The sequence below is a fragment of the Nomascus leucogenys genome, chromosome 15 (assembly GCF_006542625.1).
Source record: "Nomascus leucogenys isolate Asia chromosome 15, Asia_NLE_v1, whole genome shotgun sequence".
Classification (NCBI taxonomy): Eukaryota; Metazoa; Chordata; class Mammalia; order Primates; family Hylobatidae; genus Nomascus; species Nomascus leucogenys.
In genome coordinates this window covers 17,494,285-17,520,396 of record NC_044395.1, presented here as the reverse complement: position 1 = coordinate 17,520,396, position 26,112 = coordinate 17,494,285, and the positions used below count along the sequence as shown (strand labels likewise).

At 50.0% G+C, this 26,112-nt stretch overlaps 1 protein-coding gene across 1 annotated transcript in view; it reads right to left on the bottom strand.

The window, feature by feature from the left end:
- The window catches only part of BACE1 (beta-secretase 1), a 31,163-nt gene extending 7,041 nt beyond the window's left edge, over positions 1-24,122 (bottom strand). The window contains exons 1-5 of the mRNA XM_003253197.3: positions 23,356-24,122; positions 4,519-4,607; positions 2,737-2,953; positions 1,463-1,600; positions 646-780 (exon numbers count right to left, since the gene is read on the bottom strand). Of these exons, the coding sequence (XP_003253245.1) occupies positions 646-780; positions 1,463-1,600; positions 2,737-2,953; positions 4,519-4,607; positions 23,356-23,616 (840 nt within the window). The 5' untranslated portion in view covers positions 23,617-24,122. The remainder of the gene's footprint in view (positions 1-645; positions 781-1,462; positions 1,601-2,736; positions 2,954-4,518; positions 4,608-23,355) is intronic.
- Positions 24,123-26,112: the final 1,990 nt, after the last annotated feature.

Genomic DNA, 26,112 nt, shown 5'->3' with positions numbered 1-26,112 from the left:
GCAGGAGAATGGCGTGAACCCTGGGGGGTGGAGCCTGCAGTGAGCCAAGATCGCGCCACTGCACTCCAGCCTGGGCGACAGCGAGACTCTGTCTCAAAAAAAAAAAAAAAAAAAAAAAATCTAGGGAAGGAAGACATAAATGATTTAGTTACCTCTTATTGAGTACTGCCAACCACAGAGATAAACACTTTACACATTATCTCTGATATTCTGAGAAAGTTGTTTTTACCTGTTTTGCAGATAAGGAAACTGAAACACAGAATAGTAACTGGCCTAAAGGTACATAGCTAGTAGAAATCAGAGCTAGATTCAGATCTGGGTCTTCCGGACTCCAAAGACAAGACTCTTCATTCTATCACCCTGTCTCACAAAAGACTTGCCCACGGCTATGAAGCAAGGCAGTGACTAGAGTCCAGACATCAGAACTAGTTGCATGTTTTTTTTTTTCACTACCAGTCCCTAGGCCCCAAACCTCAGATGCTGCTGTGTGACCATTAAGCCCCTGACTGTTCTAGGCTCAACTTCCAGCCCTTTCTGCAGGTCCTATTACCTCTGCCTCATCCTCCCAACATCATAACCAGAGTCTTCCTTCACATTGTGCTGCCTACCCACTTACGTTCCCTGGGTCTCCCTTGGTTTTATTACCTCCTTGCAGTCCATTTTCAGATCCTGTCCATTGATCTCCACCCGCACAATGATCACCTCGTAATACCACTCCCGCCGGATGGGTGTATACCAGAGACTGCCTGTGTACAGCGAGTGGTCGATACCTCCAATGATCTAGGGAAAAAAAGAGACAGGTACCCGTGTCCTGGCACAGAAGGAGAGTGAGTCCCCCAAGGACCAAGCAATAAGATCCGTGATTTCTTGGGGTGGCAAGGTCTTCTACAGGCTACCTTTTTCATCTTCCTGCTTCTAAATAAATCATGCCCAAAGTGATTTCTAGTTTCTTAAATGTGTTCAGGAGAAAAGGCTTTCCGGGATTTTTAATTATTTGTTTCAGAATCATACAGCCCTTGGTATAAAGTTATTTAAATCTAAACTGCCACAATAAATGTTGAATGAATGGTTATTTGTTTATATTATAAGTTTTATTTTCTCTGCTTATTGGAGAACCATTCACCATTGTTCTAATTAATTAATAAATAGACAAACTTCTTATATCTCTGCCTTCTGACCATCAAACTGAATAATTTTAATTCAACAGGTCTTATTTTCATTTCCTTTGAAATTTTCCTAATTGCCTTCCTTTCCAAGTTTACCATAGGTGCCTTGATTCCTTTCTGGAATAACGCAAAGAAGAAAAGAATGGAAAAATAAAGTGAGGGTAGGGAATATAAAGAGGTTCCTCCTGATTCTAAGTATCGGAGCCAAAACTGTGGTGTAGCTTTCAGGGAGTGGGGAGGATGACACCCATCTCTCCCTCAATGCCAGGACCTCCCTTCTCTGAGCACCTACTCACCATGCTCCCTCCGACAGAGGCCAGCACTTCAGACTGGTTGAGGGGGAAGCCAGCACCACAAAGCTGCAGGGAGAAGAGGTTGGGAACGTGGGTCTGCTTTACCAGAGAGTCGAAGAAAGGCTCCAGGGAGTCGTCAGGCTTTGGCAGAAAGAGACAAGGAGTGAGTCCTCATACGGACCTAAAGACTGAGGCCAGCTTCCTGTCTAAACTGGAAGGCAAATTTGAAGGCTTGGGGGATGCTCCTTGGGAAAGACCATCTTAAGGCACTGAGATTTGGCAGAGGAAGGGTTAGCAGGAGCTGTGGCAATGCAAACAGGACAGTATTGATGGGTTCACAAATTCATAGATTTTTTTTTTTTTTTTTTTTGAGACGGAGTATTGCTCTTGTTGCCCAAGCTGGAGTGCAATGGCGCAATCTCCGCTCACTGCAACATTCACCTCCTGGGTTCAAGTGATTCTCGTGCCTCAGCCTCCTGAGTAGCTGGGATTACAGGCATGCGCCAACATGCCTGGCTAATTTCTGTGTTTTCAGTAGAGATGGGGTTTCACCATGTTGGTCAGGCTGGTCTTGAACTTCGGACCTCAGGTGATCCGCTCGCCTCGGCCTCCCAAAGTGCTGGGATTACAGGCGTGAGCCACCACGCCTGGCCAGGTTCATATATCTTTGATCCCCCTATGCCTAACCAGCTTCAGATTTATGGGGGCCTTTATTAAAGATCTTAGAGTGGCCGGGCGCAGTGGCTCATGCCTGTGATCCCAGCACTTAGGAAGGCCAAGGTGAGCGGATCACCTGCGGTCAGGAGTTCGAGACCAGCCTGGCTAACATGATGAAATCCCATTTCTACTAAAAATAGAAAAAATTAGCTGGGCGTCATGGTGGGCACCTATAATCCCAGCTACTCGGGAGGCTGAGGCAGGAAAATCGCTTGAACCCAGGAGGCGGAGGTTGCAGTGAGCCGAGATTGCGCCATTGCACTCCAGCTTGGGCAACAAGAGTGAAACTCCGTCTCAAAAAAAAAAAAAAAAAAAAGATCTTAAGAGTACATAGAAACCACAGCCTATTCTTGTACCTATCACAGCTTCTGTTACTATGGTTCTGCCCTCTATAGGGCTAAAATTTAGACTGCCACCCTATACCCCTGTTAAATAATCCTTAAACTGATTGTTGCCCTCCTTCCACTAATTCCCCTTCTCTCTCCTAATTCCTTCTCTGTGTAGTGTGCCATGTGTGCAGTGTGCATACAGTGTGTAGGGCCAAGCCCTGTTCCTCTCACCCTGGCAATCTCAGCATAGGCCAGCCCCAGGATGCCTTCCCAGTTGGAGCCGTTGATGAAGAACTTGTCTGATTCAGTGATGGCAGCAATGTTGGCACGCACAGTGACGTTGGGGCCATGGGGGATGCTTACCAGGTCGGTGCCCAGCTCCCCTTCCCACTTGCCCTGGGTGTAGGGCACATACACACCCTTCCGGAGGTCCCGGTATGTGCTGGACCTGTGGAAAGAAGGCAGAGATCTGTGGATGCATAACCACAACTGGTATAAGGATCTAAGTTAAACCTACTCCCAAATGCCACCTTATCTCATCTCAGGGGAATCCTAGAGTCTGCTTTCAGGTGCTCAGCAAAACATCCCTAGACTCATCACCCAGAGCAGAGTGTAAAGTGGGCTTGCAAATAGATGAAGGGAACCATTGCTGAGACTCGCTCTCCTATCTCTGTTGCTCATATTCCTAGATCTTGAGCTCAGGCCCTGTAAAGAACAAGCCTGGGCTTTGTGCATTGTGCCTGCTGCTGCTGCTGCTGCAGGGACAGCTAGCAGGCATCTCTTCCGCCCTCTGGCTCCGTCAAGCTCCCAGAGAAAAGGAACCATTGACTCTCTTACTGCCTTGGAACCTAGTGGTACCATCCGAGTGGTAGAGAAAGTGCCAGGCAGGGTGAATGTGGAACCTCTACAGCAAGTTCTAGAGAAGGGGTTTGCAGAAGCATCTCAGAAAAGCAGGTTGGTATTACATACCACTTCTGTGAAACGTGCTCAACATGTGGCAGCCCCACCTGTGTTTAATCACACCACTAACCAGGGCTTCTGTGTGTGGTGGGGGCAGTGATGGAACTAGGACGAGGAGCTGGTGAATGCCCTTTCATCGATCCTACCTGCACCCTCCTCCCTGACTGCTTCTTTTAGATTGGGACATTAGAGGAAACAGGGAAGGTGGGTTTTGCAGCTGCCTACAAGTCCAAGGATAGGATTTAAGCCTCTACTCACGTTTGCACACACAGATGTCTCAGACATTGGTGTCCTCTCATCCCTTCCTCTTCCTGCTTTTATGCTAAGGAGGCTTCCAGATTATCCCTCACTGCCTCTTAAAGCCCACTTCAACCCCCCTTTCACCAGTCCCCACTTCCACCAGTCCTCTTCAACCCCCCTTTCACCAGTCCCCCACTTTCACCAGTTCTCTTCAACCCCCCTTTCACCAGTAAGCAGAATCCAACTGGTGGCACCCTGGCTGGTGCATGGAGGAGATATTTCAGCTTTCAGTTCCCTGATACTGGTCTAGGCAGAGGGTTTTATGGAAGACCCTTTCCTTCATGTCCTTGGACTATGCAAAGCCACCTAGAGTGGCCCCTGGGTGAGAACACAGCAAGGGGAGCTATCACTGAGGCCTGTTCAGCTTAGACTTAGCTGGTGTTGTCAGGGAACTGAGAGACACTGAGGGGATGTGGGGTTTTCGTCTCCCCATTCAGGCAGAGAAAATGAGCCCCCTGAGATTGTTCTGTGAGCTATGGGCTCTTCCTCCTTTCCCTCCTGCAGGAGGCTGCCCTGTCTCAGTAGTGAAGCACTTCCTGGCTACCTCTCAATTCACCCTTTCCCATGGTATAGCTCCTCTCACCACGCACTTCACCCTGTCTCTCCTGGTCACTGTCTTTTTTTCGCCCTTCCCCTTTCCTGCCAAGAAGAAAATCTGAGGATCGACTCTTTGTCTCTGTACCCCTCCCCTGACCCTTCTTGGCCCTGGATCCTTGGAAAAGGTACCTCCCCCGGGCTCTCCCCAGGACTCACAGCTGCCTCTGGTAGTAGCGATGCAGGAAGGGGTGGGGGGCAGCACCCACTGCAAAGTTACTGCTGCCTGTATCCACCAGGATGTTGAGCTGTCAGAGAAAGGGGAGAGAAAAGACGGTATAGACAGGAGGCTTCGGTCACACCACCTTTATTATCCCTCACGCCCCAGCCACAGTCTGCCCCTTAGAATGTCCAGAGTGAAGCTCCACGATGCAGGACTGGTCCAGGCTGGCACCCATTACCACCACGACCACAGACAGGACCTGGGGTCCTGTGGTGCTGCAGGGGCCAAAGGAACACTTCCCCTGCGCCCTCTGAAGGTCTGCTGAAAAACCAACTGAAAAAAGGCAGATTAGTAGAAGAACTAACATGCAAGGGAGTCAAAAAAATATAGGAAGTCAAAGAAATAGCCAGATGATTGATGATTTTATACCATCTTGAGGTTACAAAAAGAATGGGCGCTTGGGCAAGGTGCAATGGCTTACCCCTGTAATCCCAGCACTTTGGGAGGCTGAGGCAGGTGGATCATCTGCCTCATGTTGGTCAGGCTGGTCTTGAACTTCTGACCTCAGGTGATCCGCTCACCTCGGCCTCCCAAAGTGCTGGGATTACAGGCGTGAGCCCTCTGAAGTTTGAGACCAGCTCGGCCAACATGGCGAAACTCAGTCTCTACTAAAAATACAAAAATTAGCTGGGTGTGGTGGCACATGCCTGTAGTCCCAGCTAATCAGGAGGTTGAGGCACGAGACTCACTTGACCCTGGGAGGTTTAGGTTGCAGTGAGCTGAGACCATGCCACTGCACTCCAGCCTGGGTGACAGAGTGAGACCCTGTCTCAAAAAAAAAAAGCGGGGGGACTTGGACTTTGGCAAAAATAGTTATGGGAGGGATAAGAGAAGGCCAGGCCAGTAAAAGTGGTCTTTTTATATGAATGAAACCTCACAGGTAACACCCCTCAGAGAGAACAGGTGATATATGTGTCTTTCAGACCTTTAAACATGTCAGACTCTCAGTTAATCTTTCCTAGATTTGGACCAGGGAGGGCCTCAGAGAAAGCCAGGTGGCATCAATGCAGATTCTCTGCAGATGCAAATCTCCTCAAAAGCCAGCTTTGCAGGGCCACTTCTGTGTGCTGGCCCTCTGACAGCCGACTCAAAATATGTCAAAGTAGTATATTCTGGGGTAAAATATCTTGGTTTCCTTTGGCACCCTCAACATGGCCTTAGAAATGCCATGTCTGAGGCCAGCACAGTGGCTTATGCCTGTAATCCCAACACTTTGGGAGGCTAAGGCGGGTGGATCACTTGAGGTCAGGAGTTAAAGACCAGCCTGGTGAACATAGTGAAATCCCATCTCTACTAAAATACAAAGATTAGCTGGGTATGGTGATGCACGCCTATAATCCCAGCTACTTGGGAGGTTGAGGCAAGAGAACCACTTGAACCCAGGAGGCGGAGGTTGCAGTGAGCTGAAATTACACCACTGCACTCCGGCCTGGGCGAGAGCAAGACTCCGTCTCAAAAAAAAAAAAAAAAAAAAAAAAAAAGAAATGCTGTGTCTGCTTCAGTCTATGGAGTCATAACATTTTGCACGTCATCTCGGAGCTCTGTGGTGTGTGTGCTGTCTCTGTTCCCATGTCTCTCTCCCGTCACATCGCCCCTGCTCACTGTGTACCTGACTGATTTGTCTTCAGAGCCCCTTGCTCCTTTTCTGTTCTCCCAGGAAGCAGTCTGGCTTATCCCCTCCAGCCCAGAGAAGACCTATTCTAGGGGCTGTACTGGTGAGGGGACCTGTGGGGACCAGGATGGCACATCAGTGTCCATGCATGTGGTTCTGTCCCTGCCACCAGAATGTGGCTCCCCTTCTGTCTTAGAGGTGACACAGACCTAGGAATCCTACTGTCAGAAATAGTGGGGAGCCAGGAGCCCCATAAAATGTCCTGATGAAAACACATCTTGTCAGGGCCCTGGATTTGGCTAAGTGAAGATGCACAAGTGTCTTCTTGGTGTTCCCTTCTGTCCAGCTCTTTCTAGCATCACTTCTTTTTTTTGAGACGGAGTTTCGCTCTTGTTACCCAGGCTGGAGTGCAATGGTGTGATCTTGGCTCACTGCAACCTCCGCCTCCTGGGTTCAAGTGATTCTCCTGTCTCAGTCTCCTGAGTAGCTGGGATTACAAGTGTGCACTACCACGCAGGGCTAATTTTTGTATTTTTAGTAGAGACAAGGTTTCACCACGTTGGCCAGGCTGGTCTCGAATTCCTGACCTCAGATTATCCACCTGCCTTGGCCTCCCAAAGTGCTGAGGCGTGAGCTACCATGCCCGGCCTCTAGCATCACTTTTACTTGGCCCTTTCTTCCTCCTTTGATGGCCTGACCCCACCTTCAGTCAGACCAGAGCCATTTTTTGAAAGTCTACTATATCCTCACAGGCAAAAAAAGGAAAGTCCCCACCCTCAGAAAAATGGTAATTTGTAAGTTGCATCTCGCTGACTTTCCATCACCTCAGCTTCTCCCCTGCCCCAGGGGCCTTCATTTCTGTATCTTCTCTCCTCAGTCCAGTGAAATCAACTGACCTCAGTTTTGGTGCAGGCTCTGACCTTGTCACCTTGAGCAGATCACTGTGCTTCTCTGGACTTCAGTTTCGTCCTCTCTGCCAGATCCTCTCTGGCTCCTTCCTGCTCTCCGTGGTGCCTCTGTGGCTGTGCTGACTGTGCCCTCCCCCAGTGCCTGCTTAGACTTCCTGGCCTCCTCACATCCCCAAAGACTCCTCTGACAATCTCCCGGCCCTCAGACCTTGTCTCCTCCCTCCTTCCCAGCCCCCCACTCCTGGTCTGGTTTCCATTCCCCTCCCTGCCCCTCTTCCCCTACCTCTACCCGTGGTCTCTCTCCCCGGTCTCTGGGCAGCCACCAGCTCCAGATGCTGTGCTTTCAGAGAAAATCAATAGAGCCGGGAGGCTCAGCAGTTCAGATGAAATCAACCAGGTTAATGATTAAGAAGTCTTCTTCATCCACCCTCTCCCCAGGAACCCTCTTCCCCATTCTCAGGACTCAGATCCCAGCATGGGGGGCTGGCCTAATATTACAGGGCTCCCTGCTGTCACTGGACCCCAAAGAAAGAGGATCTCCTCCACAAGTCTCTGTGGCCTGTGCAACGGAGGAAACATCCGGCCAGTTCTAGGCAAATATGGCTACTGCTTTACACTGGAGTGGAGCTTTGACCTGGGGGCTCCTGCTGTCCCTGCCCCTCCCTGCCTCCCCCTTCCTCTCCTGCAAGGCGGGAGGGAGCTCTCTGCAGGGTACTCCCACCCCAGCCGGGAGGCCCTAGGCGCTCTTGCTGTCCTTCCAGCCCCAGCCTTTCCCACTTCCACCTCAAAGGGGGCCAGGCCGAGCCCAGGAAGGAACGTCCTCGTCCACTCCCATCCCTCTCACCCACCCCAATACCATGATTTCAGGTCCCCACTGCTCTCTGCCTCCCCTCTCCGCCTTCCACAAAAAAAAGAAAACCAGAATAAACAGTTGGGCTTCTCCCCCAAGCAAATGTCGAACTGTCTGCCCTCTGCGGTGTGCTCCCGCCGAGAGAAGTAATTCTGGTCCTGCCTTTCAATGCTTCTAATCGGAGCCCTGGCCAGTCCCGGCAGCCTTTTCCCCACCCCTTCTCCATTCCAAGCGGGGGGGATGGGGGGGGGCGGTCTTACAGGACGGGCCCGAGGCAAGGCTGAGGCACTGCTCGCTCATTATAAAACAGGGCAGTTCAGGGCCGCCTGAGCAAAGGCAGCAGTGGAGGGGCTGCAGCCGCCGAACCCCAGCAGCCGGGTTCCCCTCTCGGGTCACTGAACGGGGCCAGGGGATGGGACTGCCCTCATCTCCACAGCCAACCACACCAACCTGCCTGCGGCTGCCCCTCCCAGGCTCCGCACGAGCTGCCACCTGTGCTGGGGAGCCAATTCCCTCCCCCCTTACCAGGCACCCACCTCTTCCTTAGCCCTTTTCCCTCACATAGATACAGCCACCCCATCCTGGCCCCATCTCCACCAAATTTGAATTCTTCCTGTTAACATTTACAGATGCTCATCTCTTCGTTAAAAAAAACAAAAACAAAAAACTTCCTTAATCTCACATCCGCCTCCAGCTCCCCTCTCTCCTCTCCCTTCACAACCAAAGCGCTCAGCCAGGCTTCACCTCCCACGCATTCCTCAACCCATTCTAAAACTGGGTTTCGCCTCCATTCCTCCACTATAAAACAGCCCTTACTACAGTTACCGGTGATTTCACGTCACCAAACGCTGAAGGTATTTTTCAAGTCAGCCTTCATCTTCTCAGGTCCTGTGTTCTCTGTCTTCTTGGCAGGCTCCTTTCTCATGGCTTGAGCTTTGGCCCTCTTCCTCTCTAACGACCCTCTCCCACTAAGCCATCTGCGTAGATCCTGGTGATGTCTAAGCTCTAAACTCCAGCTTTTTCCTCTCCTTTGAGCTCCCGATGCATGCATCCAAGTGCCTCAAAGATACCTCAAGGGCTGGGTGCAGGGGCTGACACTTGTAATCCCAGCACTTTGGGAGGCCAAGGCAAGAGGATCACTTGAGGCCAGGAGTTCAAGACCAGCCTGGGCAACATAGTGAGACACCCCCACACACACCCCCACGTCTACAAACAAAATTTTTAAAATTAGCCAGGCATGGTGATGGGCACCAGTGGTCCCTGCTACTGGGGAGGCTGAGGTGGAAGGATCGCTTGAGCCCAGGAGTTTGTTTGAGGTTGCAGTGAACCATGATTGTGCTACTGCACTCCAGCCTGGGTGACAGAACAAGACAGTCTCAAAAAAAAAAAAAAAAAAGTCAAATTCAGGATGTCCCAAGCTGACCCAACACAGTCCTGCCCATCTGATGGCTGCCTTCCAGTGTTCCTTATACTAGTGGATGGCAGCATCACCCATCTGTTCTGTAGGTCAGCAGTATCAGACATATCCTAACACCTTCCTCTTCTTCACCTCTCTATCCGGTGCATCAACAAGTCCTGTCCAATTAAGCTCCTTACAAGTCCCTTGAATGTATTCATTCCTTATTTCTTTTGCTGTCCCTAGGCCAAGCTATCATCAGCTCACCCTGGAATATCACAGTAGTTTCCCGGCTGCTTTTGGCACATCTTCTTTTGACCTCTCAAATCTGTTTTGTGCACTGCAGCCAGAGTGATCTTTTCAAAGTGCAAATTTGACTGTTAACCCTCCTGTGTAATCAGTTTTCCTTTGCTATTAAAAACGCAAAGCTGGCCGGGTGCGGTGGCTCACGTCTGTAATTCCAGCACTTTGGGAGGCCGAGGCAGTTGGATCACCTGAGGTCAGGAGTTCGAGACCAGCCTGGGCAACATGGTGAAACCCCCATCTCTACTAAAAATACAAAAAGTAACTGGGCGTGGCACCTGTGATCCCAGCAACTCGGAAGGCTGAGGCAGGAGAATTGTTTGAACCTGGAAGGTGGAGATTGCAGTGAGATGAGATGGTGCCACTGCACTCCAGTCTGGGTGACAGAGCAAGATTCTGTCTCAAAAAAAAAAACAAAAAACAAAAAACAAACAAATAAAACCAAAACCAACCAAAAAACCCATAAAGCTCTGCTGCCAGCCACACTGACGTCATCTCAGTTCCCCACACCAGCTATGGTCCCTCTCACAAAGGCTGTTGTATCAGCTGCACTCTGCCTAGACCATCCTCCTCTCCACTTGCAGGTTTATCTACTCATTCCCTACACATCCTGCCATCTGAGCTCAAGGGACTTCCTTAGGGAGAGAGACCAGGTTATATTTTCTTACTTAAATGCTTCCAGGCCAGGTGCGGTGGCTCATGCCTGTAATCCCAACAATTTGGGAGGCCAAGGCGGGCAGATCATTTGAGGTCAAGAGTTCAAGACCAGCCTGGCCAACATGGTGAAACTCTGTCTCTATTAAAAACACAAAAAAATGAGCCGGGCATGGTGGCTCACACCTGTAATCCCAGCTACTTGGGAGGCTGAAGCATGAGAATCGCTTGAACCCAGAAGGTGGAGGTTGCAGTGAGCCGAGATCGTGCCATTGCACTCCAGCCTGGGTGACAGAGTGAGACCCTGTCTCAAAATAAAATAAAATCTTCCATAGAACTTGTCACTCTGTAATTACACACTGAATCTCACCTCCCCTCATATAGAATTTAAAATTACTTAAATGTCCTCAGTATTCTACTAAGGTATCACAGTGCCTGGCAATAATATTTATTGAATCAATGAATGGTTGAAGGAAAGAAAAGGTGAAAGAGCTAATCTACCCTGTTTTTTGGGTGGTTGGGGAGGGAGGGATCTCTCAGTGGCTCCCAAACCATGAGTGTTTTAGGTTATAGGTGTGGCTCTAGCTTAGACCTGCCTTCCTCTCACCTGGCCCCTGGCATGACACCTGCCTGTATTTAGGCAGCCTGTGATCCTGGAGTCATTGTCTTTGTCCCCTGGGGTCAGGCAGACCCAGGAGTCAGATGCCCAGGGAGCTGCAGCCTGGGGTCAGAACTAGGTCAATGTCAATCATTTAACAAACAAACGTGCCCCTGGGGGCCTCAGAGGGAAGGCAGCTTCATGGGAAGTGCTAACAAGCCCCACAGGGAAAGGCACACCTGCCCAGGTTTCACTCTGCGTGTTCCCCTGCAGTTCTCAGCAATAGATCTTGGGTGATGAGGCAGGTATGGAGCTGGCAAGCTTAGGGTAAGCTCTTTGTTCCCCAAATCCCACCTTTCTTGGCCTCAGCTCTCACCAGCAGACAGCGATGGCTCAGATTCTTCTGGATGAAAAACGCCTTCAAGGGGCATCTGTTTAGTGGCCTGGAGAGATGGGGACTCTTTCCAATTCCGAACCACCCCTCATTATTAAGAATCCACACCCTTTCTTGGTACTACCCCAAGGTCATAGCACTTTTGCAAAAGCCTCTGGAGTGGGGGCTCTAGCTCCAATTCTTCTTCCTATTCAATAGGAAGTCTATTTTCTTCTGTGTGGGCCTCACGGCTAAACACGGAAGATGCCTATATTCTTGTATAACAAGGCTTTCAGCTAAAGTTGAGATTTAGAAGCCTTCCATTTTACAGAGAAGGAAAGTGAGACCTAGAGTGAGTAAGCAACTTCACCCATCTTACACATGCCACAAAGCTAGGACAAGAATCTTTTGGTTCTGACCTAGCCTTAAGTGTGGTCTTTCATCTCCTTGACCTTCCCGTCTCTCCCATTTGGAGAGGAAGTATGTGATAGATTGTTATACTAATGATAGATTGTTATACTAATGAACCACCCTGCCCCCCACACATGCCCTTGCGGGATCCCTCTGACAGTGACTCTGGGCTTAGCCATGTGACTGGCTGTGGCCAACGGGATATCAGCAAATGATGCAAGGAGAGGCTTGATAAGCACTTGTGCATTGGGGATTGCCCTCTTGGAACGCTGTTCACAGATTCTGTGTGAAGTAACTCAGTCTTGCCTCTTTCTGAATGAAAGACTTCACAGAACCAGAGGCCCAACAGGCCTGGATTAGTCCAGCCCTCAGCTGACGTACCAGCTGAATGCAGCCACATGGGTGAGCCCAGGTAAGATCTGTAGAAAAATCACAAGCCAACACACAGAATCCTGAAAAATAAAATGACTCTTGTTTGGGCCATTAAATTTTGGAGTAGTCTGTTACCCAGCATCAGATAACTGACACAAACTATCTGAATTAAATCCTGGGTCCTTGACCTTGAAGGCACCAACCATAGGTCAGCCCCGTGAACATCTCTTGCCAGTTCCCTTTCCTCACCAGGCTTCTTGTGAAGTTTCCTGAAAGCATGATGATCTCTCACTTGTGCATCTTTGCATATGTTTGTCCGCAACGTTCTTTCCCTGTTCTCATGTTCACATCACACTTTAAACATCCTTTTCTCAAAGGTCTTGTCCTGACGCCCAGATAAGATTAGGTTCTTCCTCTTGCAAATCCTCAGTAGCACCTGTGCTTCTTTGTCTACCACTCACACTTTTAATCATTTATTTAATGTCTGCCTGTCCCACAGACTATGAGCTCCACAAGGGTAGGGAGCATTTGTATTGCTTATTCCCTAATTGTTACCTAGCCCTGAGTAGATGCTCCATAATTATTTTTTTTTTTGACAGCAACTGCCTCATTCCCTGCAGTTAATTCCTATGACCCTATGGACTCTTGCTATTCTTTTTTTTTTTTTTTTTTTTTTTGAGATGGGGTCTTGCTCTGTCACCCAGGTTCGAGTGCAGTGGCTCAATCTTGGCTCGTGCCTCAGCCTCCCGAGTAGCTGGGATTACAGGCGCCTGCTGCTACACCCAGCTAATTTCTGCATTTTTAGTACAGACGGGGTTTCACCATGTTGGTGAATATCCACCCAGGGTCCTGTGGTTCTTAGAGCAGTTATAGTGACTCCAGGTCTCCTTAGTCCCAGAACCTTGTGAGTCAGCTTCATCTGCTTTTCCTAAGTGATATCCAGACCTGAGCTTACCCAAGGCTGAGAAAAGGGGGCAAGAAAGGACAAGAGGAGCCTAAAGTCAGCAGCGGGGAGGGGCTTATGGCCAACAGAGCACACAGCTCCTGCCTCAGAGTCCAGTGACTGGGTCCTGTCCAGGTTCCTCCCACCTCGAACAAATCAGCCAACCCTGTGCAAATGGACTCCTTTTCCCAGCTAGTTCCTCTGCCTTCCACTTGCCTCTCCTGGCTATAGCTGGCCATTCTTACTCCACCTCTGGCTGGTTTTTCAAGGAGTCCCAATGTGGCTGGGTCACCCCAAACCTTATCTAGTATACCTTTCCCCCTTTGGATGGGATGCTCCATTTCTCCGCAGTCTCTAACCCAGCTCAACTATTATTTGCCAGTGTCTCCTACTCCAATAAAATGATGGATGTCGATGGTCCAAAAATTTATGACAGTAGTTTTCAAACTTTTTTTTTTTCTAAAGCAGCAGAATCAGCCGGGCGCGGTGGCTCATGCCTGTAATCCCAGCACTTTGGGAGGCCAAGGCGGGCAGATCACGAGGTCAGGAAATCGAGACCAACCTGGCTAACACGGTGAAACCCCATCTCCACTAAAAAATACAAAAAATTAGCCGGGCGTGGTGGCGGGTGCCTGTAGTCCCAGCTACTTGGGAGGCTGAGGCAGGAGAATGGCGTGAACCTGGGAGGCGGAGCTTGCAGTGAGCTGAGATCGTGCCACTGCACTCCGGCCTGGGCAACACAGTGAGACTCCGTCTCAAAAATAAATAAATAAAAATAAAAAATAAAGCAGCAGAATCCTTTTCCTCTTTTCCAATTGTATGCAGGATCCTAGTGTACAAGAGAGAAAAAGGCAGAGATGTTCTGTTTGAAGGGGAGGTTTGATTTCCTCTGCTTCCCTCCCCTGCCTGTGCTGGCTCTTGAGGCATCTCTTCAGTACCTTTAGCCTCTGCGGAACCCACCTGGAAAACCCATGCTCCACAAGGTATCACAGCAGCTATTCGCCACCTGCTTTTCATTGTCAGACAGTAAGTCCTTCCTGTTATTTAACCTTGTCCCACCCACAGGTTACAGTGGCTTGAATCTTCTCTTACTCTGTCATCAGTTGAAAATGAAGCTGACTGCTGGCATCTCCCCCCATGGCACCTGTGTCATGCTCAGCACATGGGCTTGTTTATTCAAGCCATTGGGAGATGCTAGAACTCACTCCTTGTCCTACCTGTCAAAACCTCCACAGGCCTTGGAAAAGAATAAGTGATGGGGCCGGGCACAACGGCTCACACCTGTAGTCCCAGCACTTTGGGAGGCTAAGGTGGGTGGATCACTTGAGGTCAGGAGTTTGAGACCATTCTGGCCACATAGTGAAACCCCGTCTCTACCAAAAAAAAAAAAAAAAAAAAAAAACATATATATATATATATATATATATATAAATTAGCCAGGCGTGGTGGCGCGCGCCTGTAGTCCTAGCTACTCGGCAGGCTGACGCTGGAGAATTGCTTGAACCCAGGAGGTGGAGGTTGCCTGGAGCTGAGATTGCGCCACCGCACTCCAGCCTGGGCAACAGAGTGACCCTGTCTCAAGAAAAAAAAAAAAAAGACTAAGTGATGAGATTCACTGACCTTGAAAGACCAAGCAAGAGGACAGCCTACAGTGGGCAGCAGAGAGGGTAGCCCCAGAGTGACAGCAGCTTGGGAGATATGGTGACAGAGGATAAGTTGGCGTGGGAGGAGACAGAGCTTGGCCAGTTTGCTCTGAGGAAAAGGACCTAGGAGTCCCAGCTTCCCCATGTCAGAATCCCCCCAGTACTGCTGATTTCCTCATTCTCCCCAGCACAGCCCAGTTCTCCTATTTCAGGAACCACCTGGCTACAGTACCCGAGGCTGCGGTACTAAGGATGTACTCAGGTGCTGTCGCATCCTGCCAGGAGAATCTCAGGGCAGCTCCAGAACTCAGAAAATGTTCTGGCTCCTTCCCAGAACTCTCCCCTGCCCAGGCACCTGAAAGAGAAGGCTCCCAGGAGAGAGAGAAGTTAGTCATCAGGTATGGCGGCTTCCCTGGGAGGTGTTTCTCTTCCTGGCTTTTCTTTTTTTGAGATGGAGTTTTCGCCCTGTTGCCCAGGCTGGAGTGCAGTGGCATGATCTCCGCTCACTGCAACCTCCGCCTCCTGGGTTCAAGCGATTCTCCTGCCTCAGCCTCCTGATTAGCTGGGATTACAGGCATGTGCCACCAGGCCCAGCTAATCTTTGTATTTTTAGTAGAGACAGGGTTTCCCCACATTGGCCAGGCTGGTCTCGAACTCCTGACCTCAGGTGATCCGCCTGCCTCGGCCTCCCAAAGCACTGGGATTACAGGTGTGAGCCACTTTGCCTGGCCTCTTCCTGGATTTTCAACTGGAATTTTCTGCCTAGCCCTTTATTGGAGAGGCCCAAGAAGGGTTCCTGACCTTCCACCTTAGTGCTCTTAGAGCACAGTCTTTCTCAATGCCCCTCACTCCCAGCTAAACTCTTCTTTACTGGTCTGGGGAGTAGAGGAGAGGTTTGGAAAGACAGGATGAGGGCTCCAGCAAGGGCTTGTGTGCAACTCGAGGCCCAATCCAGGAAAGCCAGGTGTGGTCGCAGGGACTGGGTAGGCAACTTATAGAGCCAGGGTCTTGCTGGCTTTGTCTAATTTGGAGGGTGGTTCTTTGAGCTCGATGGTTTTCAACCTTTTTATTATAAAAACTCTTTTTTAAAAAAATATAACCCAGAAGTCCACTGTATAAAAACAATGAAAGCAAAGTTATCCTGGGAGGCTCAGGAGATTTGGGGCAGGGGGATGGGGATGGCTTGGTGACAGGAAGGGTGGGGATCTAGAGTGTTAACTGCTCCCAGCCTTCTCCCTCACCGCTGAGGTCCCTTTACAGAACCCTGCCAAGCACAGTTTGAAAACCATTATGGGGGAAGGAGAGGAAAAAAAGAAAAACCACCTGGCCCTTCTTGGTTTCTGAGACCCTGAGCTCTCATGGTTTTCTACTGTTCTGATGATTTTCTCTTGCTTCCTTGTCTATACCTAATATTCTTTCCCTAATCATTTTTCTCCTTTCCCTCTCCGTTCCCTCAAAGAACAAGTCTATTTTTTAACTTGGCTTTCACAGCCTCTCTGTGGATGAGTCCTGTCTGCCTGTCTAGTTCTAACTTCTCTCCAGATTCCCACTGTCAGCTGGTGGCTGAATACTTCCACGAGGATGACCCACTAGCATCTCAAATGCAACCAACATGGCCCAGATCGTAGAACACAGGAAGGAAAGGCCCCGGTATTTGGACTCAGAATCCAAAGACCTAGATTTGAACGCCCCCTCTGTTCTTCTTAACAGAATCACTTTGGACAAGACACTTAGTCTCTCTGGCCCTCAGTTTCCTCATCCCCGAAATAGGTATGCTAATACCTATCCCTTATAATTAAAGCAGAATAATAAACATAAACTTTGGTAAACTATATTGTGCCTCCTGGCTGGGTGTGGTGGCTCATACCTGTAATCCTAAGACTTTGGGAGGCTGAGGCGGGCGGATCACTTGAGGTCAGGAGTTTGAAACCAGCCTGGCCAACGTGGTGAAACCTCCTTCTCTACTAAAAATAAAAAAAAATTAGCTGGGCGTGGTGGCGGGCACCTGTAATCCCAGCTACTTGGGAAGCTGAGGCAGGAGAATCACTTGAAACAGGAGGTGGAGGTTGCAGTGAGCTGAGATTGCGCCACTGCACTCCAGCCTGGGCGACAGAGCGAAACTCCTTCTCAAAACAAACAAACAAAAAAACTATATTGTGCTTCAAAAGCTTTCCCCTGTTGCTTTGTTCCCTGACAAAAAGTCAGAGAGGTTAAATAAAGCCATCATCTCCTCTTCGCTCTCTCTCACCCCACACATCTCATCAAGCGCAGAGAATAACTGGTTAAACGATGGATGAATGCTGATTCCTCCTTTCTACCCTCACTGCCACCACCCTCTTTCAGGCCCCTGTATCCTGAGATCCTTGTTTCCATGTCTAGAGTCATGATGCTAGACTCTCCAAGTCGTCCTGCACATTGAAGCTGTTTTCCTGGAACTAAAATTAGACGATAACATCCCTCTTCTCGTATACCTACAAGGATTCCTTACTGTTTGCAGAATAAAACCCAAAGTCCTGTCAGCCCCATAGCATCCCCACCATGCCTTCTGGCTTCTCACCATAGTTCATGCTTTTCTTCATGAAGTGCTCCTCCTCACCACTCTCCATATTGCAAAGCTTTCTCCTCTTTCAAGGCCTTATTCAAATACCTCCTTTTCGGCTGGGTACGGTGGCTCACGCCTATAATCCCAGCACTTTGGGAGGCCAAGGCGGGTGGATACCTGGGCGACAGAGCGAGACTCCCTCTCAAAAACAAACAAAAAAAACCCTCCTTTTCCAGCAAGCTGTCCCTAATACCATGTCAGAAGTAGCTGCTACTCTCTGTGCACTTTCAAGATCCACTGTTCCACTATTTGTACCAAATGCATTTGGTTTTGTGTAATATTTAGGTATTATGTCTATGTCTCACATCAGATTACCAGCTGTCCAAGGGCTAAGACTATGGCATGATTTTTCTCTTCTACACACAGTAGGTACTCAATAAATATCTGCTAAACTGAATTGACTATCACCAAATTTCACTCCTAACAGTTACCTTATTATCCTGTTTGGTCAGTGATGCTCATAATATTAAAATGAGATAATATCCTTTTATTTATTTATTTAGAGACAGGGTCTCACTCCATCACCCAGGCTGGAGTGTAGTGGCGCGATCTCGGCTCACTGCAACGACCGCCTCCCGGGCTCAAGCGATTCTCCTGCCTCAGCCTCCTGAGTAGCTGGGTTTACAGGCATGCACCACCACACTTGGCTAATTTTTGTGTTTTTAGTAGAGATAGGGTTTCGCCATGTAGGCCAGGCTGGTCTCAAATTCTCAACCTCAGGTGATCTGCCCGCCTTGGCCTCACTTGAGTGCTGGGATTACAGGCGTGAGCTGCTGCACCCAGCCCTTTCGTTTAAAAGAATAAAAATACTTTCTCCAAGAGCTACAGTTCTGCATTTACAACTGCCCATCAGCAGTTCTGTTTAGAGGCTTGCAGCTTATTATTCATTCACTCAATGTTTTTTAGGTGTATGTTCTGAGCTTGGCATTGTCGTAGATTATTATAACACAAAGAGAGGATACTGCAAAATAAATAAATAAAATTAAAAAGACATTGTCCTTAAGAGCTTGAAGTTTTGTTTGTTTGAGACAGAGTCTCGCTCTGGAGTGCAGGGGCGCAATCTCAGCTCACTGCAACCTCCGCCTCCCAGGTTCAAGCAATTCTCCTGTCTCAGCCTCCCAAGCAGCTGGGATTACAAACGCCTGCCACCACGCCTGGCTAATTTTTGTATTTTTAGTAGAGATGGGGTTTCACCATATTGGTCAGGCTGGTCTTGAACTCCTGGCCTCAGATGATCCTCCTGCCTCAGCCTCCCAAAGTGCTGGGATTACAAGCGTAAGCCACTGCGCCTGGCCAGAGCTTGAAGTTTTATGAGAGAAACAAACACAAAAACAGTTGTAATACATTACAAGTGTAGTAATGGAGATATCAGCAGGTGTAATGGGAGAATGGAAGAGGGATGCTTGTGATAAACTCTTCTTCTTCCCCAAGACAAATGACACAGCAGGAAGAACAAGGATGAAACAGGTCTTAACTTACTGGCCTTCTACCTGGCCAGTGGTTTAACCTTTCAACCCCATTTCTTCTGCTAGACACTGTGAGTAATAAATACCTTTTTTTTTTCTTTTTCTTTTCTTTTTTAGAGACAGGGTCTCTGTCATCCTCTGACAAGCTGGAGATTGCAGTGGTGCAATCACAGCTCACTGAAGCAAAGACCTTTTATATATTGCAGGAATTGCTGTAAGGGACAAACTAATAGGAGGCTAAGGTGGAAGTATCACTTGAGCCCAGAAGTTGGAGACCAGCCTGGGCAACATAGTGAGACAATTTGAAAAAAAGCAGCTGGGCCTGGTGGCATGTGCCTGTAGTCCCAGTTACTCAGGAGCCTGAGGCAGGAGGATCACTTGAGCCCAGGAGCTATGATTGTGCCCCTGTACTCCAGCCTGGGCAACAGAGTGAGACCCTGTAATTAATAAACAAACAAATAAATTTGTATACAAGTATTATAAGCCATCCCCTCCTGCCACCTTTCCTATTCCCACAGTCTTGTTATCCTCCAGTTCACTCCAGATCAGAATCTCAAAACCATCTTTGATGCCTTCTTCCTTTCCCTTCACACCAATGTCACCAAATCCTCCCCACCTGCCCTGGCACGTTCTCTGCATCCTGCCCTTCCTTTCTCTTTCCATCTTATTGCAGCCTCATGCCCTCCTTGTCATAGAGGGCCTCACACCTGGCCTGTTGTGACAGCCCCCTGTGCCTGTGTCTTTCAGTCCTACTCTTTTTGTTTTTATTTATTTTTTGAGACAGAGTCTTGCTTTGTCACCCAGGCTGGAGTGCAGTGGCGCTATCTCAGCTCACTGCAACCTCTGCCTCCCGGGTTCAAGAGATTCTTCTGCCTCTGCCTCCCGAGTAGCTGGGACTACAGGCACATGCCACCACACCCAGCTAATCTTTGTATTTTTAGTAGAGACGGGGTTTCACCATATTGGCCAGGTTGATCTCGAACTCCTGACCTCGTGATCCACCCGCCTCGGCCTCCCAAAGTGCTGGGATTACAGGCGTGAGCCACCGCGCCCAGCCCCCACTCTTTTTAAAAATCAGATGTCTCTTCCTGAAAGATTGCTTTCTTCATGTCATTCCCCTGCCCCAGTAAATTCAGATTTTCCCTTATATCTGAAGGCCAAAGTCCAAACCTTATAGTCTCACATTTAAGCTTTATGGCTATTTGGCTCTATTTTATTTACCCAAACTTATCTGGTCTTAGCGTAAACCTATAATATTAACAGGACTGGCTCTCTTTTGTCTCCTAAACAACCATGCTTAAGCCCTAACATCCATAACTCATCCTCTCATTCACTGTGGCCTTTCCCAGTTTTAAGGGGGTAGGGTGGGAAGGGGCGGACATGGACATACATGTAAGGTGCAATTACAGTACAGTGGGATAGTATGGTGCCATCTGCCCCCTGGGAATAGCCTGCCACTCCTGTCCATCCTTCAAGACCATGCTCAGAGCACGTTCCTGGTGCGGCTTTCCTGGATGAGTTTATCCCCTTTTGAACACCTGTGGCACTCACTCTCTGCACTCCTATAAATACATGATTCTCTTTTCTTTTTTTTGTTTTGAGACGGAGTCTTGCTCTGTCACCCAGGCTGGAATGCAGTGGCGTGATCTTGGCTCACTGCAACCTCTGTGTCCTGGGTTCAAGCAATTCTCCTACCTCAGCCTCCCGAGTAGCTGGGATTATAGGCGCCTGCCACCATGCCCAGATAATTTTTGCATTTTTCGTAGAGATGGGGTTTCACCATGTTGGCCAGGCTGGTCGCGAACTCCTGACCTCAGGTGATCCACCGGCTTCAGCCTCCCAAAGTGCTGGGATTACAGGCGTGAGCCACTGCGTCCAGCCATAAATGGTTCTCAAATTTGAGGCACAAACTGCGGGGCCCCACTCTCAGAGATACTGTCTCTAGAGGTCAGGGATGGGGCCAGGGAATTTACATTTTTAGCTGACTCCAATGAGGGTTTGCAGACCTTGCTTTGAGTATATCTGCATGGATGACCTTGTACTCATCACTTCCGCCCTTTCACTTCCACTCTAACTCTATGTGGGCAGAAAACATGTCTTCTTGTCTCTTTGTGGATCAGCCCCCAAGTACCAGCAATTAATTGCCTAGCACAAAGAAAGTGCTCCCCAAATTTCACTTTTACTTGTTCAGAATACAATGCCATCCAAGTTCTCATTTGGCACTTACAACAGCCGCGCCAGGTAGGAAGAAAGGGCGTCCTTCTTACAGACAGATGGGGAGAGAGTCCAAGCCACCAGAGAGCAGAGACTGGCTGATGCAGGCTTAGTTAGAAATCATAATGCAAGCCACACTTGTGGGCTCCCTGGCATTAGCTTCCTGGACTGGTGTTGAACTTTAAGCCCACTTTCCTCTTCTAGAAAGGAACAAGGAAGGAACCGACATTTACTGAGCAATTACTCTCGGCTAAGTACTGGGCCACAGGATGTATGCATTATTTCAGGGGATCAGGGAAGTACAGTAATGGATACCCCAGTTTTTGTTTTTGTTTTTTCTGAGACGGAGTCTTGCTCTTGTTGCCCAGGATGGAGGGCAATGGTGTGATCTCGTCTCACTGCAACCTCCGCCTCCCAGGTTCAAGTGATTCTCCTGCCTCAGCCTCCTGAGTAGCTGGGATTACAGGTGCATACCACCACGCCTGGCTAATTATTTTTGTATTTTTAGTAGAAACGGGGTTTTTGCTATGTTGGCCAAGCTGGTCTCAGGTGATCTGCCCACCTTGGCCTGCCAAAGTGCTGGGATTACAGGATACCCCAGTTTTATACATGTAAAACATGGAGGCCCAGGACATCCGAGTTTTTATGCCTCATTGCATAGCATAGAAGAGGCAGAACAGGCCAGACAAGGATAAAGTGACTTCATATTTGTTGGAGGTCAGTTTTGTATGCAGGTGCATTGTTCTGGGTGAAAGCACCTAGAACAATTAACCCTCACAACTTAATCCTCACAATTACCTTGCAAAGGAGATCTCATTTCCTACTCATTTTAAAGACATGACAGTAGTTTCAGAGAGGTTATGCAATTTGCCCAAGGCCACACAGCTGAGAAGAGGAAAAGCTGTGGGTGGTAGAGCTGGGATTTGTGGACTGTCTGACCTCAAAGCTTGTGTGGGTTCTGCAGCCCCGTCCTGCATTGTGCCATGGGGTCCATGCAGTTTGCACAGCACATCAGTAGCAGAAACAGGAGTAGGTCCCAGGTCTCTGCATACCCGCTGCTCCCTGACGGTATCATCTAGCATTCTGTTTGCTCAGGGCCTGGATTTGGCTTCTGTCCTGCCCCCCCAACTTCCCACGGGAGACTACTTCTGGGGAAGTTATGGTGCACAGGAAAGAGGGTGAGAAAGTGGGGAAGACCAGGCCTTTGACTAGCTGAGAGATAGGGCTGGGGAGCACGCACCTAGGAAGGCTGGCTTCTGTAAAGTAATTGGGAGGTGGGGGTTTGTGTTTCTCCCAGATCCAGCTGTCTGAGAAGTTCAGGAAAGTGTGGCTGTCCCCTCCGCCCACACCAAACACACTCCCACCTTCACAGACCCTCCCAAGGACAGACTTCCCAGACACAGATCCGGAGGTGGCTCACAGATGTGCAGGATCAGATTCAAGGTGACACGCACCAGCATACACAGAACCACAGGGCTGCCCGGGCCCAGACTCCCCCACAGAGGTGGCAGATGACTCCCCCACAGAGGTGGCAGATGCACACAGAGGTCAGCCACAGCACCCCACATGGAGGGCTGCTCACCCACAGAGGTGCAGAGGGTGCCACCTCCACCAGCCACCTTGAAGGTACCTTGGAGATTGTCAGGAAGGATGGGGAAGGCAGACCGTGTTTTCTCTATAACTCCCCTCTCCCCTGCCATGGAAGGAGTCCCACTCTTAAAAGGGAGCTCTGGCACCTTTCCTACCATTTGTCCTTTCCCCAGGCTCCGTTCAGTTCCCCTCTGGCCTGGGGAGGTGTGGGTGGGGGAGGGGCTGGAGTGTAGACCGCGAGAGGGAGAAGGGGAGGAGGAGGGGATGGCAGGAGCCAGTCCAGGGCTTCCGGGCTGAGTGCAGTCAGCGGGGCCTCGGCAACCTCACTTTGCCGTCCCAGTGGCAGCCCAGATGGTGGGAGCAAGGTGCTGATTCAACTGCTGCCAGGATTCCTTGGTCCTGGAGGTACTGGGAACAATGGTGGGAATCAGAGGAGGGACAAGGTTGGGTGGCCAACCTCTAGAGTGGTGGGATTTGGAAGACTCGGACTGGGCCACTGTCAGAGGGGCTGACACCTGTTGTAGTGTCCCTGTGGCGGACCCTTCCTCCAGGTCAGGGTCCCCAGCTGATGTGTCTCTCTTGCCTCAAATCCTTCCCGAGGGCGTATGTGTAAGATGAGGAGCAAGGGGAACTAGGCAGCCAGGGGAGACGAGGAGGGAAAGGGGAGCTTGGGAACACTTCTGCCAACAACCACGTGACCCCCGGGGAATGGCTGGGGAGGGGTCCCTCCTGCTGTCCCCACCAGCCCATTAGAGCAGGGGCCAGCCTGAGGCATCACCATCCTGTCTCCCTTCTGCTCATGCAGGCGGAGGGCTAAGGGCTGGCCTGCCCACCTTACCGTCTGCGGGGGGCTGCCCACGGTCATCTCCACGTAGTAGCCCTGCCCCGACTTGCCCCTCAGGTTGTCCACCATCTCCACAAAGCTGCCCCTCCGGCCGGGCTCCTCGGGCTCTTCGTCGGTCTCCCGGGGCAGCCGCAGCCCCAGGGGTGCGCCCCCCAGGCCGCTGCGCAGGGGCAGCCGGATGCCGTGCTGGGTGCCGTGGGCAGGCAGCACTCCCGCGCCCATCCACAGCAGGAGCCAGGGCAGGGCTTGGGCCATGGTGGGCCCCGGCCTTCGGGCCCTCTGGGCTCGCACTGGCCCACGTCCGTCCCTGGCGCCTGCCCCCACGTCTGGGTGGTGCTGGTGGCTTCTCAGGAGAGGGAGCTTGGGGGCATCAGGACGCCAGGGCCTGCAGGGCCCTGGGCCAGCCCCCGGGTCCGGGCTGTGGAGAGCGGTCAGGGGAGATCCGCAGAACACGGGAGCAGGGGAGAGGCTGGGATCCGGAGCCCGCTACATCGGCACGGCGGCGGCCAGCCTGGGCAGCGGGCGCGGGCTCCCGGCGGGGCTGGGAGGGGCGGGCATGGCGGGCCGGTGGCGGCTTCCCTTGTCCCCCCGGCGGGCGGCGGCGCGGGCAGGGGCAAGGGCTCCGGGCTCCTGCGGCTGCGTTGGCTGCTCAGGCCACCATAATCCAGCTCGCGGCTCGCAGATCCCGGGCGGGCTGGGGAGGCGGAAAGACTTGTGGCGGCGGCTGTCAAAGCCAAAGGGTTTTCGCTTTTCCCTGGTATCGCTGGGAAGTGTAGTCTTCCCATGGCAGGCAATCCGGCTTCCGGGGCTGGAGAGGGGTCTGGGATGCCCTCTGCCGAGGTGGAGTCCGCCCTGCAAGGCCCTGGCGTGAAGGGCCAGACGGATGGAGAGGGGTACACCTCCCGTCTGTCAGTCTTTCAGCATCGAAGGAGCACCCACTGTATGCCAGGCACACTGCCAGGCGCTGGGGATACAGAGAGAAATAAACGGTGATTCTACACGGGGCAGTTAAGTGATTCCTGCCGCGGTGGGGTTTCATCCTATACGATGTGGCATTAAGGAGCAGGGATTTGGAGGGACATCTAGGGGATCTGGGAAGACTCAGTGGGAGAAGGTGGTATTTAATTTGAGCGTTTAAAAATGGGTAGGATTTTCACGAGCAGAGATTGAGGGAGCAGGATGAAAGGGGATGGAAGAGTTTTTCCAGGCTGCAAACCAGCGGAGCAGGGTCCAAAAGGGGAAAGTGCAGTTGTCTATTTTCTCCTGCGCCTGCGATCTGCGGGCAGGTAAGAGCCAGTGGGTCTTCTCCCATCTGAACCTGTTTGTGCCTTTGAGGCTCTACTTGCATTGAATTCTTATGACCCCTCTGATTTTCTGCACCATCAGCCAGACTGAGGAGAAATGGCAGTTGATAGCTTTAAAATGTTAACACTCCGAAAAGTATCTCTATATTAACTGGTAAGAGCTTAAAGCCTTGAACCAAAAGCGTTAGAGTTCTAATAGCTTAAAGGAGAAAAGCCCATATGGTTTTAACAATATATTGTTTATAAAATGTGGAAAGCCGTTGATAAAATTCAGCAGTTATTCTGATTTAATTTTTTTAAAAAATGAAAGGGAATCTTCTTTTTTCTCTGTCACCCAGGCTGGAGTGCAGTGGCATGGTCTCAACTCTGCAACCTCCGCCTCCCGGGTTCAAGCAGTTCTCATGCCTCAGCCTCTGAGTAGCTGGGATTACAAGCATGCGCCACCACACCGAGCTAATTTTTGTATTTTTAGTAGAGATAGGATTTCACCATGTTGGCCAGGCTGGTCTGGAACTCCTGGCCTCAAGAGATCTGCCCACGTCGGCCTCCCAAAATGCTGGGATTATAGGCATGGACCACTGTACCCAGCCAGGAAGCTTTTTAAACAAGATAACAACAACAACAACAACAGCAACAACAACAAAAGTGGTAATAACAGGCTAAGTTACTCCCATTAAAGGCAGGCTTTGGAAAGGAAAGATCATTATCTCTACTCTTTTTTTTTTTTGAGACAGTCAAAAAAGCCTGGGCTTTGTCGCCCAGGCTGGAGTGCAGTGGCGGGATCTCAGCTCACTGCAAGCTCCGCCTCCTGGGTTCAGGCCATTCTCCTGCCTCAGCCTCCCGAGTAGCTGGGACTACAGGCGCCTGCAACCACGCCCGGCTAATTTTTTGTATTTTTAGTAGAGACGGGGTTTCACCATGTTAGCCGAGATGGTCTCGATCTCCTGACCTCGGGATCCTCCCGCCTCGGCCTCCCAAAGTGCTGGGATTACAGGCGTGAGCCACTGCTTCCAGCAGATCATTATCTCTATTCTTATCCTATGCGGTTCAGAACAGTTTGATTGACTCAAAAGACAAGAAAATGGAAAAAGTGTTATATATGTTGGAAAGCAAAGGAATCATTAGTTGCAGATTATATGATATGGATAGAAAACCCTAACCAATAAGGTGATTAGACACAAGTTAAGTCGAAATCAAAATAGAGAAATGTGTATATGGGAATTGTAGGTATGATAGAGATGGCATTCATATCAGAGGAAAATGGATGCATTATTCAAAAACTGTTGTTGGGACATCTGGCAGCCCATTTGGAAGGAAAAAAACCCAAATCCAATTTCATTAATCTGAAAATAACCTCCAGATAGATTAAATAATTTAACATTAAAATAAAACTACAGGAAAAATAGAATATTTTCATGATCTTATATTGAAGAAGACCTCCCTAACA